The 16,261-nt window shown below is 31.2% G+C and overlaps 2 protein-coding genes across 3 annotated transcripts in view; one reads left to right on the forward strand and one right to left on the reverse strand.

The window, feature by feature from the left end:
- Positions 1–16,261, reverse strand: part of LOC127726655 (baculoviral IAP repeat-containing protein 2-like) — a 32,591-nt gene that overhangs the window by 7,307 nt on the left and 9,023 nt on the right. The window contains exons 2-7 of one of the 2 annotated variants that reach the window (XM_052234099.1): positions 12,386–12,704; positions 9,327–9,502; positions 7,347–7,437; positions 5,657–5,797; positions 5,156–5,239; positions 633–771 (exon numbers count right to left, since the gene is read on the reverse strand). In XM_052234099.1, coding sequence (XP_052090059.1) covers positions 5,172–5,239; positions 5,657–5,797; positions 7,347–7,437; positions 9,327–9,502; positions 12,386–12,686 — 777 coding nt within the window. In that variant the 5' untranslated portion in view covers positions 12,687–12,704 and the 3' untranslated portion in view covers positions 633–771; positions 5,156–5,171. Of the gene's footprint in view, positions 1–615; positions 772–5,155; positions 5,240–5,656; positions 5,798–7,346; positions 7,438–9,326; positions 9,503–12,385; positions 12,705–16,261 lie in introns of those variants that run through there. The other variant, XM_052234098.1, reaches the window with a different exon arrangement.
- Positions 14,210–16,261, forward strand: part of LOC127726663 (uncharacterized) — a 101,949-nt gene continuing 99,897 nt past the window's right edge. Inside the window, exon 1 of the mRNA XM_052234117.1 lies at positions 14,210–14,244. The gene's annotated coding sequence lies outside the window, so the exon portion shown is untranslated. The remainder of the gene's footprint in view (positions 14,245–16,261) is intronic.

Consider the following 16,261-nt stretch of genomic DNA (forward strand, 5'->3'; position numbering starts at 1 on the left):
GGAAAAGTTTTTGGTGCAGACTGGATATATACTAAACCTTAATTGCCCAGAGATTTAAATACTGTAAATTCAGAAATTATTGCGATGTTTTTATTATTGCGAAAAATGCGACAGGGTTATAATCGCAATAATTTAAACTCGCATTTTGAATTTTTTTATATGAATTAAACAGGATTTTTCTCAATATCGCAAAAATCAAAATCGCATTTTAGTCTAAAATGACAAAATCGCAATAATAAATGCACGCAATAATTTCTGAATTTACAATAGTTGTAAAAATATTGAAAATAGACTATCAAAGATCTGTTATCATTAGTTTATTTTTATTTAACAACTAGTTTCATTTCACATACTATTGTACTACATGTATAAAAATAAGTAAATGTGGTATGACTTGTCAATGAGACAAAACAAACAAATATTTTATTCGTCATTCACAGTGGCAAGAATGAGAAGAATTATATTACAATTGAATTTTGAAACATAATTTATTTTTATTAAATTGATTAATGACTACATTTGTACTGCCTTTAACAATGAGCAAAATGTCAGGTATAAAAGGCCCTTAAATGATGAAGTGTGAAACAATTCAAACAATACAGGTGAAATAATTACCTCTAGGAAGAACTTTCATGCTCTTCTTCATGCTTACGACAGAACTCTTCAAGTTGGAACTCATTGGTATTGTTAGTTCAGATTTAGGTATTTCTCCATTTTCCTCTATTTTGTAAATTTCTTCCATTAAACTTCTGGAGGACATATATGCCCAGCCTAAAAACAAATTTTGGACAAAAAAAGTTTATTATTTCTCCAACTGATCATTCATTAAATTTGAGATTATTCCTTAATAGTGGTCATATATGTATGAAATAAGTGTAAATAATATTACAAATTATGTTAAATAAAGTGCTATAATAAGATGGGGTGCTCATTTCCTGAATCCTGCTTTTTTTCTGCTAATTTTCCCCCACCTTCCACTTTTTTACCTTCTTTTTCCCAGATCCCCACTTTTTTAACCCTTTAAATCTCACATCCCCCCTTTTTTTACCCTCTATATCCCACATCCCAAAAGTGTATCATCACCCTGTTTAATAGTGTGAAAGCCAAGCTTTTGAAGAAAAGGTTGTTGTTAAATCACTCATCTTATTACTGTGAAATATGATTGAATAAATATATTGAGGTAAGATAGGTGCAGTAAGGGTGAATTAAATATAGGAATAAGGAAAACTTGAATTAGTATGGATTTCATGAACTACTCTTAGAAAAAGGTCATATAGCACTCCCCACAAAGATTTACATGTACATGACTTCTTATATATATATATATATATATATAAAACGTCTGAATAATAGTCAACGATTTTTCCCACGAGGGCGCTGGATCGTTACGAGTAACGATACACGTACACAATAAATAAATTATATAAACGCCTAAAAAGTGTACACAACAACACCAATAACAAAAAAAGGAACTATAAATGTACTTATTTATAAATATTTCGGATAACAGATATCCTTCATCAGTAAATATGATTGTGATGTTGAATGAATCATATATCAGTCTACTTAGATTAAACTATACAAATCTTGAAATTTATACAATAAAAATGTCAAACCGAACATCAGGTAAGACGCTTGCACAATTCTAAATATGTGTTAAACACGACATAGGTTATATGACTAATTACAACAGAGAGTTCAAATATATGCTTTAAATAAAAATAATAATGTGCGATATGAACTAGCACAATTCTAAAGCTTTAACGGTGACGACAGTTATGATGTTACAAGAACGATTGCGTCAATAAGAATTCCAAATAAACAGCACTGAACGATCTAAATTTGTAAATATTTCAAATTTGACAACGGTAGAGTAGTTGCAACAGAGTCTGCGTATTTAAACATCGCAAACAAACGGCCGTTAAAATATAATAATAAATTTTGACTAAGGTTAACTAGTTGAACGTGGCTTGGTACTTTTACATCCCTCAAAAAATTAAGCAATTTAAATTGGTATATTCAACAGATTTATTTTAGAGATGAGTAAGGTAAAGAAATAGAAACAGAGACTGTAATAAAAAGTAATACAACCCAAATGTGAAGCACTGCATGGAGTCGAACTACATCTTTTCATTTATCCCATTTGGTGCCAAAGTTGTTAATTTTCTTATCCAAAATCTTTCCCGAGTGAGTCTATCCTCCCTAGACCAAGCAGAGTTGTGGTCAATGATTGTAATGGTCAGTCGATTGAGATCTGCCTTAGTGTGGCCAGGGGATCTCAAATGTCGACTGAGAGGGAGGTCTGGCTTGCATTGGTAGTCGCTACGATGACCATTCATTCGTTTGTGAAACGGCTGTTCTGACTCGCCAACATACTGTTTACCACATTTACACTGTAGGAGATACACAACATTTGTAGTCTTGCAATTCACATTGCAAAATATGGTGTATTCTGTACCAGTGGAGTGACTGTTAAAAGTCTGGGTAACCAGTATTTGTTTGCAAGTCAGACATCGTTTGTTTCCGCAACCCTTGCAAGAGCCCACAGACGAAGAGCCTGCTTGAGATGATAAATCAGCTCTCACCAGCAAGTCTTTAAGGCTTTTGGGCCTACGGAAAGCCAGTACAGGTGGCTCGGGAAAGATCTTGGATAGTTTAGGATGTTTTTCGATTTCTTTCCAATTTTCGCGGATTAGGTGAGATAAGTTGTCAAATTTTGGATGGTAAGTCAACACAAAAGGCACCCTCCTGTTGACCTTTTTGACTTTATATTGTAAAAGTTCATCTCGGCTGATGTTGTTAGCACGAGAAAAACCTTTATCAATGTCTTTTCTTTTGTAGCCCCGATGTTTTAGGTGACCGCGAAGTTCTTGTAGTCGTTTTTTTGCAATATCGTTGGTGGAGCAAATCCTTTTTATTCGCATGGCCTGGCTGTAGGGAATGCTCTTGGTGCAATGTTTAGGGTGACAACTCAAAGGAGATAGATATTGATGTTTGTCTGTGGGCTTGCAATACAGATCTGTAAATATGTTTCCATCCCTCACTTGCGTTGTAGTGTCAAGAAATGTGATCTTAGAGTCAGAGATTTCATATGTGAATTTTATTGAGGGATGGGCATCGTTGGCATGTTGAATGAACAAATTTAGTTCTTGTTCAGTATTATCCCACTTCATGTCAATATCATCGATAAATCGGAACCAAGAGAGGGGTTGATAAAGAGAAGAATTGAGAATTCTCTGTTCTAATTTCCCCATAAAAATATTGGCATAAGACGGGGCCATCTTTGTTCCCATTGCTGTTCCATTAACTTGGAGAAAGTGTTCACCATTGAATGTGAAGTTATTGCATTGTAATACCAAAGTTAGAAGCTGGATGAGACATTCAGTCGGTGGATGTAAGGTGTTACGAGAGTTCCAGACTTCCCTACAGGCTTCAATACCATCGTCATGGGGGATGTTAGTATAGAGGGAGGTAACATCAAGCGAGACAAGGATCGTTTCAGGTGGGAGAGGGTTCAAAGATTCCATTTTCTTAAGATAATGTGTTGTGTCTTGTATATAGGATGGTAAATTTTCCACATGTGGTCTCAGATGAAAGTCAATAAATTCTGATATTTTCTCTGTAGGGTGGTCATTGGTGGAAACAATTGGTCTACCTGGATTATTGACTTTATGTATTTTGGGCAGAAGATAGAAACGCCCAGGCTTTGATTTTTCAGGTTTTAGATATTCAAATGTGTTTTCATCAATATGTCCCTCTTCACACATGTTTTTCAGGTTTGTGGTGATCTCTTTGTTGAATTGAGGGGTGGGGTCAGAGTCTAATTTCTTATAAAATCTCTCATCAGAGAGTTGACGTTCTGCCTCTTGAACGAATATATATATATATATATAAACCTATTAAATATGTATGAGCAAAAAAAGTACATGTAAAAAATAGAGATGCAATTAAAAAACTGTGGAAATATGGCTAAGCAGACAGCAATTTAATACAAATACAGTTTAAATCATTTCCAGTATAGAATCAATCAGAACTTTGTCTTATATTTTATATAATTTCCAGTATAGAAATCAATAAGAACTTTGTCTATTAAAGATATCAAATCTTTGTCTTTGAAATATTTGCCAAGAGTTACAATTACAAGTTTAAAGACTTAGTATAATAACTTAAAAGTAAACAATTTGATTACGATGTATAATGTTTTATGATAATATGAATATTAAATTCATAAACATATCTGAATGAGTCTATAGACAAGGTTGTTTTTCATTGTATACATCATATACAGTGTAGCTCACTAAATCTTTTCTCTGTCAAAGGAGTTAAACTTAAAACTGTTTATATCTAATGAGTAATCCTCTAAAAGTGTCACTATGTTTAAAAGGAACTTTCTAGTAATAGGAAAAGTAGCTTTCAAGTTTTGTAAAGGAAGGTGAAAGAATTTAACTTTTGCACTTTCATTTTCAAACATAAATATCTCGCCATTTGTATCCTATTCATTTTTTATTGGTTGTAAGGTTCATAATTCTTTCACCGAAACTGTTTGCAGGGCTAGCTAGCGCTCAGCCTGCATGCCCAAAAAACAGTCTATAAAGTCAATATTATCATCATTTCTTATGTAATAAATTTTCTGTATTTTCTGTGTTGAATTTGTTTACTTATAAATGAAAAATTGCCGTTACGTGAACTTGATGAAAATAGAAAATTACTGATGACAAAAGCGAAGTTCTGTTGTTCACACCTGCATGACTAGATTTGCTTTCTACAATAGGGAAAAGGGGAGTGATGGATGGGAAAGCGACTTATTCAACCAAGTCAATCAGTAGCATGAGCCTTGCATTTGAAACATATTATTTAACAAAGCAGGATCTTAAAATAAATCATAAATAAAACAAATGCTTCAATTAAAGTATTTCACTATGTTGAGACTAAGATTTTTAAGTCAGTGTCCACAACTTCAATAATAATTGATTTCTATTATAATTAATTTATAAGAACGGATGTGCAATTCTTAATAATATGTAATAATGTTTTCAAATATTTATGGCCAGAGATTTCTCATCTCAATACAACATTGTACAACAAACTGTATCATTTCTCAATGCTTATTTCTAGAAAACAGTGACATTTTGAGAGGATCACCCAGAGGACATACTTGTGTTCCATTTAATTCATTCCCATGTCTTTCTGTTCAGTGAATGAAGCTTAGACCAAGGCTTGTACACACATCTACATATTCCTGAATGTAAATTATACATTGGATTTATATATATAAACAGACCTTGAACTGCTGTGAAAATTTCTTTAACATTTGCCATGTCTGTTAACATTTACAAAACTTTAACATTTACCATCTGAAAAATTATGACTTGTTTTTCCATTTCATGATTTGCATGTGTGGTGGGAAGGAAAAAAGATATATCATCATGCATCTCAAAACATTTACATTTTCTGAAATAGCCATGAGGACTATATTCTAGGACTAGTTGTTGGGTATAAATAGATTATATAAATATACTAGTAGTAAGCGTATAAATGGTAGTGATTTCAAGGAATTAAATCAAAACAGATAAAATTTTAAATCTCAGAAATGAAGAGGTTATTAGAAGGATTTCAGAATTTGTGAGTTATTCTCCATTTTGAATCTTTTGACTACCTTTCTCTCTTAGAACTTTATCAACAACAGTTTTGATAACTTTAGGTAGATATCCCATCGTTAATATACTCTGAGCTGCATCTGTTAATAATGGATTCTTTTTCTCAGCTTTCGTTGGAGGTTTCCCACTAGGTAAGATATCTAAGTTACAAAGAAAAAAAGTAAATATCAAGAGCATACCATAATATCAATGGGTACAGTCTTTTTTGTTCCTCTTCTAACATTACATTCTCAGTTTATAAAATATAGATTTTTCAACCAAACTACTGTATATTCAGAAATTTTATGATTCATTTTTGTGGAAAAGTGTGATGAAATAAGCATATTAGCATTATAAATTTTAACAGCATTTTTTAGTGTTTTTTTTTTTAGAAGATCACAGTAATATAATTTCAATTTTTTTCATATATTGGAAATCATTAATAGATACACACACTGTAATCTGGAGTCAAAATTAAAACGCTTTGTATTCTTAACTAAAGGCTCCAAGGAGCCGGTGTCGCTCACCTGATATTATTGTTCATAATTGATGCATGAAATAATGCAACCATTATACTTTTGTTTTAGTTTCAGAGATATAAGCCAAAAACTGCATTTTACATCCATGTTCTATTTTTAGCCATGTCAGCCATGTTGGTTGGCAGGCAGGGTCATCGGACACATTTTTACAATTAAATACCCTAATGATGATTGTGGCCAAGTTTGGTTAAATTTGTCTCAGTAGTTTCAGAGAAGATTTTTGTAAAAGATTACAAAAATTTACGAAAAATTGTTAAAAATTGGTCATGTTTGACTTATTTGTAGATCTTACTTTGCTGAACATTACTGCTGTTTACAGTTTATCTCTATATATAATAATATTGAAGATAATAACCTAAAAAAACTGCAAAATTTCCTTAAAATTACTAGTTCAGGGGCAGCAACCCAACAACGGGTTGTCTGATTCGTCGTAAGAAAATTACAGGGCAAATAGATCTAAAACCTGATGAACATTTTATACCCCCCCCCCAATGTCAGATTTCCTATAAATGCTTTGGTTTCAGAGATATAAGCAAAAAACTGCATTTTACCCGACGTTCTATTTTTAGCCATGTGGGCCATGTTGGTTGGCAGGCAGGGTCATCGGACATATTTTAAAACTAGATACCCCAATAATGATTGTGGCCAAGTTTGGTTAAATTTGGCCAAGTAGTTTCAGAGGAGAAGATTTTTGTAAAATTTAACAATGACGACGGACGCCAAGTGATGAGAAAAGATCACTTGGCCTTTCAGGCCAGGTGAGCTAAAAATTAGCAGTTGTTTGGTTGCTGTCTCACTCATTTTCATCTCAGATAAATTTTTATTAGTACATGTAAGTAAATTGGAAAAAAAATCCCCATGTAATCAGATTAAAGGCTGTATACCATAGAAAACAATTGCAATAATTTTGTACTAAATTTCTGCACATTTTGATTTTAAAAAAATTAACAAACTTTTTTTTTAAACGTCTAAGCAGCAAAATAAAAAGAGATACCCTTTCATACTGCATCTGAAACACCATCATTCAATGATGAAATGCCCAAATAAAATATGAGTAAAAGGAGATATATCTTGAATTCTATTTTCTTTTTGAGTCCAGGATAAATAATATTGAATTGAACAGTTTATCAAATGAAAGTTAATTGTGTGTAAGTTAAACTACATTATTTACCTTTGCCTGTGACTTCTGATCTGATATTTCCATCTTCTTCATAGTCATTCTCAAAAGTCTCTGCTACTCCATCTGTGTTCAACGCCTCCTCCTGAAATATCAAAATCATCCACACTGATTGATTCATCAATGCTTGCTGAACATCTATTGGCAAATATTATATGCATATGGAATGACGATAACATGCTAATGTAACATGAATATCTATTTAGTCAAATTCAAGTAACAATGATCAGACGCATGCTTAATAAAATAAACAGCTGCGCCATGAATGCATGATACGCCCGTCGTCTTATGTGTGAATTTTTATGCAATAAGCATAAATAGTTTCTGACATATGGCGTGACATGCAAAAACCCCCTTTTTTTTTTACAAAAAACTCAAAACCCCTCCCCCTTTTTAACAAAATACTCAATATCTCTAAAATAAAATTTTGAATCATCACCAAAAAGTATACAGATCTTAAGATTAATATAACTAAGAAGTGTGTAAAGTTTTAAGCAATAATCATAAATCGTTTTTGAGATACGGCGCGACATGTGAAAAAAAACACACACCTGTTTTAGTTACTAAGTCCTGTAACTCAAAAAGTTTTAATCTTATTTTCACCAAAAAATATACAGATCGTTTGACCATCATAAGAAACAACTATGTTAAGTTTCATGAAATTTGGATAAGTCATTCTCAAGTTACGGTGCGACATGTTTACGCCGGACAGACAGACGGACGGACAAACGGACGGACGCCGGACATTTGTATAACATAATACGTCCCGTCAAAAATTTGACAGACATTTCCCTTAAAATAAAATAAAAAGGTGCTAATGCAAAACAAACCAAACATCTGTGACCAGGAAAAAGTACTAATATAAAGAACAAACCCACAAGTAGAAAACTAGATATCAATATTCCAAAGTCACTGAAGCATGACATATAAGTAAAAGGTTCCCCGAAACCTGTCTCTCGTCTGTGATTTCTGCTGTCAGTGTAAAAGTGTAAATGTTGACTGCCAAATAGTCAAATCCTTTATCAGTAAATACAGAAAATAAAATAAAATAAAATGTTTTTCTTCAGATGCTATTTCTTAGTAATAAACATGAAAAATCTTCTGTAGATGTTTACTTTCGATGAACATGATGAAGGTTTGAAAAAGTTATTGATGTGTAAGTATTTCACTCTTATGTAAGTAAATATTAACTGTAAACTGTATAAAACTATCAGTAAAATATAAAATTTTTTAAATTTTTTTCAAATTTGGTTCAAGATGCTATCTTTGATCACTAAGAAGCATCTGTCCAAGTTTCATAAAATTCTTTGTGAAGTTTTATCAAAGTTATTGATGTCAATTGAAAATTGCTGCAAGTTTTGTTAATCCAAAATCGATTTTACATATATCCATATTGGTCAATCAATTTTTCTCAAATTAAGTTAAGAGAGGGGTGGTGGGACAGCGAAAACACTATGTGAATTAAGTTTTTTATCCTACATTGAACTTTTGATGTCGTCCCTTATATCATGAAGAAGAAATATGTCCTAGTTTCTTAAATTCCACAATGGTTTCACAAAGTTATTGATGTCTAAAAAACATCTAACCACAGAATGAAACTAAAGGTAGCAAACAATACTCATAGTAATGCTGCAAAAATCTCAAAACAAGAATGTACTTTATGCTTAGCTTTATCATACCCCAACTCATAATTCAAAGTTTTGAAACAGGAAGTAGGTGTCTGACAAATAAAAAAATCCTCACACATTACAACTCCTCACTCTTAAGCTGCTAACCAAATATGAAGTCATTAATTTGTTTCAAATAAAAGTGACAAAATATATGTCATGTATATCGGAAGAACAAATGGACAAAGGATTGTAAAATAATCCCCACTCCTAGAGTGGGAGTATAATAATGCACACAGTAAATTCTGAATTACCAGTGAACTGTCTTCTCTATAAAGTTGTAGTCAGACAATATCACTTGACTTACCATCTGTACTCTCCTGACAGCATCTTGTACAGTAGCAATGAAGTCTAATCCTTTCTTGTCTTTGAGGAATTGACATTCTGAAGACCACCTAGCATGTTCTACGAAAGGATTATCTTCAGAGTCCCAGTTCTGTAGTCCAATACCACAGTGAAAACATCGTACATGGTCATTGTTTCCTGTAAATATAAATAAATTTAAAAGATCATTGTCTTCTGAGTCTGAATTTTATTCTGTAGTCCTATTTCACAACTGTTCATTATCATTGCTACCTGTAAATACAAATTTACATATGAATTATTTTTCAGCTCCAATTCTGTTAGCATTCAAACTGAAAAATAGGAGGAAAGATTTTGATTTAACTTTAGAAATGTAAAAAGTAACCATCTGTCATCAAAATGAAAAAAACAAAACAAAACAAAACCCCATTTAACTGAAAATATATTGCTTTACTAAAAGCAAACACGATTTCAAGCATTGTCTTGCTAAGCATACCCAATGTGTACTTCAAATTATCACTAAACAGGAAGTAAGTGTTTTAAAGATTGGATAAAAGTCCACACATAACCAATCATGACTGCCTAGCTGCTGACCAAATATGTATACACTCTATTCAGTGGTATACCAAAGAAATGTTTGAGAACATATTTTTAAGTTCATTCAACATAGTGAAAAATTAGAAGAATGGGAAAACAGGAAGTACGACAGATGTCTGACAGATCCAAAAATTGCACACATGTTATACAACTGATCAGGGTCAAGCTGCTGATCAAATATGAAATCAATCTGTTCAGCAGTACTAGCTGCAGAAATGTGGGTAGAACAACTTTTTGATTCACCATTTTGAAAAGTCTTCATACATATATTCACAGTACATGTAATGGCAAACAGGAAGTAGCCTTCTAACATTTTTTTTTTAATATCAGTTTGCCCTGATAATGTTTGACTAACCATGTATGTTCAGAAATTGTTGAATGAATAGGACATAGATAATATGTCAATCGATTACTGACCATAAAAACTATTTAAATCTTACTTCGATAACAAGAAGCCAAAAGTTCAATTATATCATTTATCAGAAAACTTAAAATGGTGGCTTTTAAATGTAATACAACAACAAAAAATTCTTCCCATATACTTTTTTTACTTGATATATATTTACTAATATATTTTTGCAAAATAGAATAAACCCATTACATATATTACATCAGCATGATTAGAGCATTAGTAGTTTTATTATAACCGTCCTTTTCTTCGCCTGTACTAAGATAGTGTTACTGTGTCCAAAAGTTGTCATGATGATCTGGTTGTCCAATAAATAGATCATAGTGCTCAGCTTAGATTGATTACAACTGAACATCCTGTTTCATATGATTCATGGGCTGCCACCATAAATTTTCTTGGCCTGCCACCAAGAAGTGAAGATTCAATATTATAGTCATGATAGGGGAAAATCCTAAATTTGCAAAGTTAGTACTGTATGAATATATATTCTAAGCAAAGCTGAAAAAAACATACCTGGGAATAGAGTATGTGTAAAGGAGACAATATCAAATTCAAAGACAATATCCAAGAAAAAATGTAAGTACCTATAATTATATAATTTATGTGATATATTTAAGTGATTATACATGTAACTGTTTAATTTTCCAAAACCAAATTTTACATAAATGTAAGACAATATTTTCAACTTAGAGGTAAATGTATATGTCTTGTAAACTTTTAAAGGATTTTCTCTGGATGGCACTTCCTGTAATTTTAACCGGCAGTGCAACATGAATGGACAGTGACCAATTTTGTAATCAACTCATTCAATATGTTCACGGTTATTTTACAATTTTCAGTTAAATATTTGACAGAGTTGACAACTATTTTTGGCAGTTATCAAATAAACTTCCAATTTTTCAAGAACCTGAATATTCAATTTCCTCCAATTCAAAACATGAATATTAAATATAAAAATGTACACAATTATTACAAATTACATAAAATAGAAACCAATCTTATAAAGTTTAAAACACGATAAAAATAAAGGAAACTGTAAATGTAGGTCTTGGTATTTTCTGTGCTATCATACAATACCTTATATGGTATTCAACAAGTACAGTGAAATATATGTTTGTTAAGGTGTATTTAAAGATATGCAAAATGTTTATTGTGTACATAGTTTTTACATTTTTGTTTTCAGGGATGACGTATAACTATTTTTAACACAAAACCTTAAAGTGTGCACAGTACTGTGTTGTCATATAAGGAAGGTTAAATACATATACCAGTAAGGTAAAGTTGTAAATAGAATTTTGTTGTAATACTATATTTATCCCCAAGAGGAACTCTTGGTTTGTGCAATATTTCTTTCGTATAAACCAGAAAATCTATTGTTTCAGATTTAGTACAAAATGTAGAGTTTGCTGAGAAAAAAGATCAGAAAAAAAATTGTGCAAATACAGATGTTAAAAAAAATAACAGTACATTTTTATTTACATGCATTAATGATTGTTGTTTCCACATAAACATATAATAAATACATCATGTACATGCTCATTTTGTAAAATTCACTGCTTATTACACATTTCATAGTTTTTCAGCTGTATACATCTGCACATCTTGTGCAAATACTTGAAAAAGAAAAAGACTTTCATTAGCAAACATACCTTAAAACTAACTCCCGAGAAAAATGATATCAATAATTTTTTTGTAAAACATAATTTAAAAGGGGTTTAAGAAATCATGTACCATACAATTAATTCCAGCTCTACCATGTCTATCGGTTTTAAAATTCTGTCACAATCATTGGGATTCATCATTATTTGACCAAAAATAATCTTCTGAAAAGATTAAATTTTGCACCTGTATAAACACGAGATAAAGATACGCTGTGTTTAAAGTTATGGATTGTCTTTGCATTCTTGGTGTTTTTTGTTCTTAGACATGTTTATAACATTGGGTGTTGATGGCAAACTGTAATTTTGAAAAAAAAAGATGTATTATTAGTGTCAGAGAACAAACTACATAGGAGAAATGATTCATTGCAGAGCAAACCCCCTTTTCAAAAACTTTACCTGTATAGTAAAACCCAGCCTCTGCCATAGTTTCTGGGTGTTGTTGTATACTGGTTGGCCATGTTTGGAATGTGGACAATCTGATACATGTTATAGAGTATTGAGGATATTTAGGTCCTCGTCTCGAGTTCTGTGAGTTGTTAAATGTTGTAGTCCTAGCACTATCTGGGTCACTGCGTGTATTTTGGTTGAAAAAATTGCCTGCATTTCCTTGAAAACTAGGGTTTCCATTTCTGTATGTGTCCGGCAGATCATCCCTGTTTAAATTTTTAAAATTTCCTGGTAATGCATTGTCCATCATTCTTCACATACTATTATCCTACAATATACATTATAGTGTAAACATGTTTTATTAAAGAATTTGTTATGTCATGTATGTATAGCTACAAGAATAAATAAATATGAAATGAACAAAAAATAAAAAAAATGGGATAAGGAAACAAGAGCAGTGCTCTTATATAAATCCATCTCCCAAACATTAAAAAAATCACACAAGTTTATTTTGCATGCTTAAATATACTAAATGTTCATTATTCCATTAAAATACTTTCAAATTCATGTAACAAATTCGATGAAAATAGTGATAAATATAAAAAAGAAGATGTGGTATGATTGCCAATGAGACAACTCTCCACAAGAGATAAAGACTGTTTTTTCAGCAAGTTTTGCATGCTTTTCATTAGTAATGTTGCTAAAACAACACTTTTATTATTTAAATATTATCTGTGCTTGCTACTGTGTCATATGCCCTTAAGTGTCTGAATAAAATATAATGAAACCTAATATGGACAGCAGTGTAGTGCTAAATTTTTAGGATGACAAAAAGCCATTTTGTGATCCATGTATGATGTATGTACTTTAAAACACACTGTGGTTTCAAGATGCTATACTTCACATGAGACTGATGATTTTGAAGCATTTGTCTGAATGCAAAAAAAAATTGTTCTAAAATTTAGTTAAAAGAGCCACAACAAAAAAAGAGAAAAGAATATTAAGAAACTAATTACGAAAGATACTTTCTCTGAAAATGGCAAAAAGATGGGATTGGGACACCTTTTTAACACTGAAAATTTAACAATTTAAAAAAAAAAAGAATGAAAACCTAGACCTTAAATAATATAGCTCATTTATTGCTTAAACAATATCGGGTGCTTAACATGTATACCATATTCCTTATCTTGAAATCACGCATCAAATTTATTCAACCATTGCCCCATCCCCCCCACGAAAATAAAAACAACAAAAAACAAAAAAAAAATAAAATTAAAATTAAAATAACTGGATCAAAGATTGATGCTGAAGGTTTTTTTTATTTCCCTTCAGGGTTGAGGGGAATCAAATTAATCCATTCATTCGTACAGGTCTTATTGGTATTCTTTACATTTATCTATTTTGCAAGATACATGTTTAAATATAAATAATAAAAAGATGTGATATATGATTGCCAATGAAACTAACTATATATCATATGTATATTGATATTTTAATATTCAAACAAACAATTTCCTTTTTTCTTCTTTGTTTTTAAAAAACCTTTAAAAAATGCATACATGACATTTTTTATACAAATGTATTTATAAGCATAAGAAACCTACTAGCCTTCATAATATGTACATTATAAGTTTTAAATTTAAATTATGTCAGTTCTATTTAATAATCTAAAAATAGCATAAAAATTCCATATGATATATTTATACACAATATCATACACCAAACATTACAAGGATTTATAAATATCAATGTTCTGAATGTTCACTGGAATTTCCCCATCACGTGAACAAACACAACTTACACATGCACTTGTTTTCTTTCCTGTTTACATCTTTAAGATGCATTTTTTGCAAGGATGACTTATTCAGGTACTCAATACAAAAGAATTACTGTTATATAATTAATTGATCACCGACAAATTAAATTCTGTTTTGATAACAAAATGTCAAACGTACATGTTTATAGATAATATTCATTAATATTAATTACTATGTATATGTACACATGGTATATTAGCAATGTGTGACATGTTTAAACATCATACATTATAGGTTGTATAGGCCTCTAGACAGCAAACAATTATTATTTAAATTAACACTTAAAGGACTATGATAAAGTTATCGTTTTCAATAAATTGTATTTGCTGAATCCAATTATTAACATGCAAAAAAGGAAAAAAAAAAAGAAGAAAAAAGAATGAATAAAATGATCTGACTGCAATTCATTACTATGATAAAAACCAAGACGTCTAGACGATGTCTGATCTGATTTGAGCTATAAATTTGTAACCAAACTGTGTTGAGTGCTATAAAGTCTGGCACTCCTGAAAAAAGGTTACTTTACAATGTACCTCATCCTTTTCAAATGGATGCATTTTTTTGGAATCTTATATCTGTACATGTAATAATGTCATAATATAGGAATGTATTTGGTGGAATAAAATTTTGAACATATATAACAACCGGAAGTAGATTGATTCATTGATGGATTAGTGATTAACGCCACTTTCAGCATCATTTGCTTTTTCTTGGCGGTCAGTTTTTATTGATGGAGGAAGCCAGAGCGTCCGGAGAGAACCACCTACCTGTGGTAGGAAAATTAAGACTTGAAAAGTTACGATCCTAGTCAATTGAGATTGAATTCGAATGGTACCACATGCAGGATTCAAACTAACAACCTCAGTGTTGACAAGCTAGTGATATAGTATTTTGACTACTTAGAGGACTCAACCACCAAGGCCCTTCATGTTAATACATCATGTATCCTAAGTATCGATAAGCTGCTTATTAATAAGCAGTAGCAGAGAGGAAATAACAATGCTTTTGGTCATTTTAATCAGCTTTTAAATATCATTTAAATTAGCTTTTAAATATTTGAACTGATTAATGAAAAAAGGTTAATTTTTGCCTATATTTATTGAAAAAAAAACACCACCATACTAAAAACCATCCCGGGCTTCAAATCCGGATAAAAAATACAAAAAAAGAGACAGTTACCTTTTAATTTATCATTAAATACATGATGTGCAAACAACTTATACTTTATCCTGCATGTATTATTATGAATAGTTCAACTTTAAGACTTAAATTAAGCATGTTGATTCTTTTGTCTGTTATGTAAACTTGCCTCTTTGCAAATTTTTATTGCTTGGATTGATTGATTAATTTTTGGTGCATTACTTTCAGCACTATTGGCTATTTCGTGAAGGACAGTTTTTAATGGTGAAGGAAGCCAGAGTGCCTGCAAAGAACCTTGACCTCCAGCCAAAAAAACTGGCAATCCTAGCCAATTAAGCCAACTAAAAATTCGTAAGGGTTCCGCAGAACCCAGTGTCTCGCCTACTTTTGCTGTTAATCACAGGCTCAACAAAAATGAGATGAGGAAAAAATTTAATAAAAATATTCCTCTCGATACAATTTTTTTATTGTAAGAAGCTTCTGTCCAAGTTTGGTAAAAATCCAGGATAATTTATGAATCTAATAAATGTTTTAAAAAATTTAACTGCAGACTGTATGTAATGTTAACTGGAAGAAAAACTAAGTCCATTTATAAGTAAAATATGGATAAACAAGTACTAAATTTTAATAAAAATTTCCTTCTAGATACTAGCTTTTGATCATAAACAAACTTCTGTCCATGTTTGGTACAAATCCAGGATAGTTTAAGAAAGTTATCAAAATTTTTTAAAACTTTTACCACAGAGTGAATGTAATGTTTCCTGGTAGAAAAACTAAGTCCATTTATGAGTAAAATACGGAAAAACAGGAATTTTTTTTTTTAAATTTACTTCTTGATACTATCTTATGGTCATACACAAGCTTCTAACCAAGTTTGGTAGAAATCCAGGATAGTTTGAGAAAGTTATTAAAATTTTAAAAACTTTAA

This window comes from Mytilus californianus, unplaced genomic scaffold, assembly GCF_021869535.1.
Source record: "Mytilus californianus isolate M0D057914Y unplaced genomic scaffold, xbMytCali1.0.p SCAF_18, whole genome shotgun sequence".
NCBI classification, from domain to species: domain Eukaryota; kingdom Metazoa; phylum Mollusca; class Bivalvia; order Mytilida; family Mytilidae; genus Mytilus; species Mytilus californianus.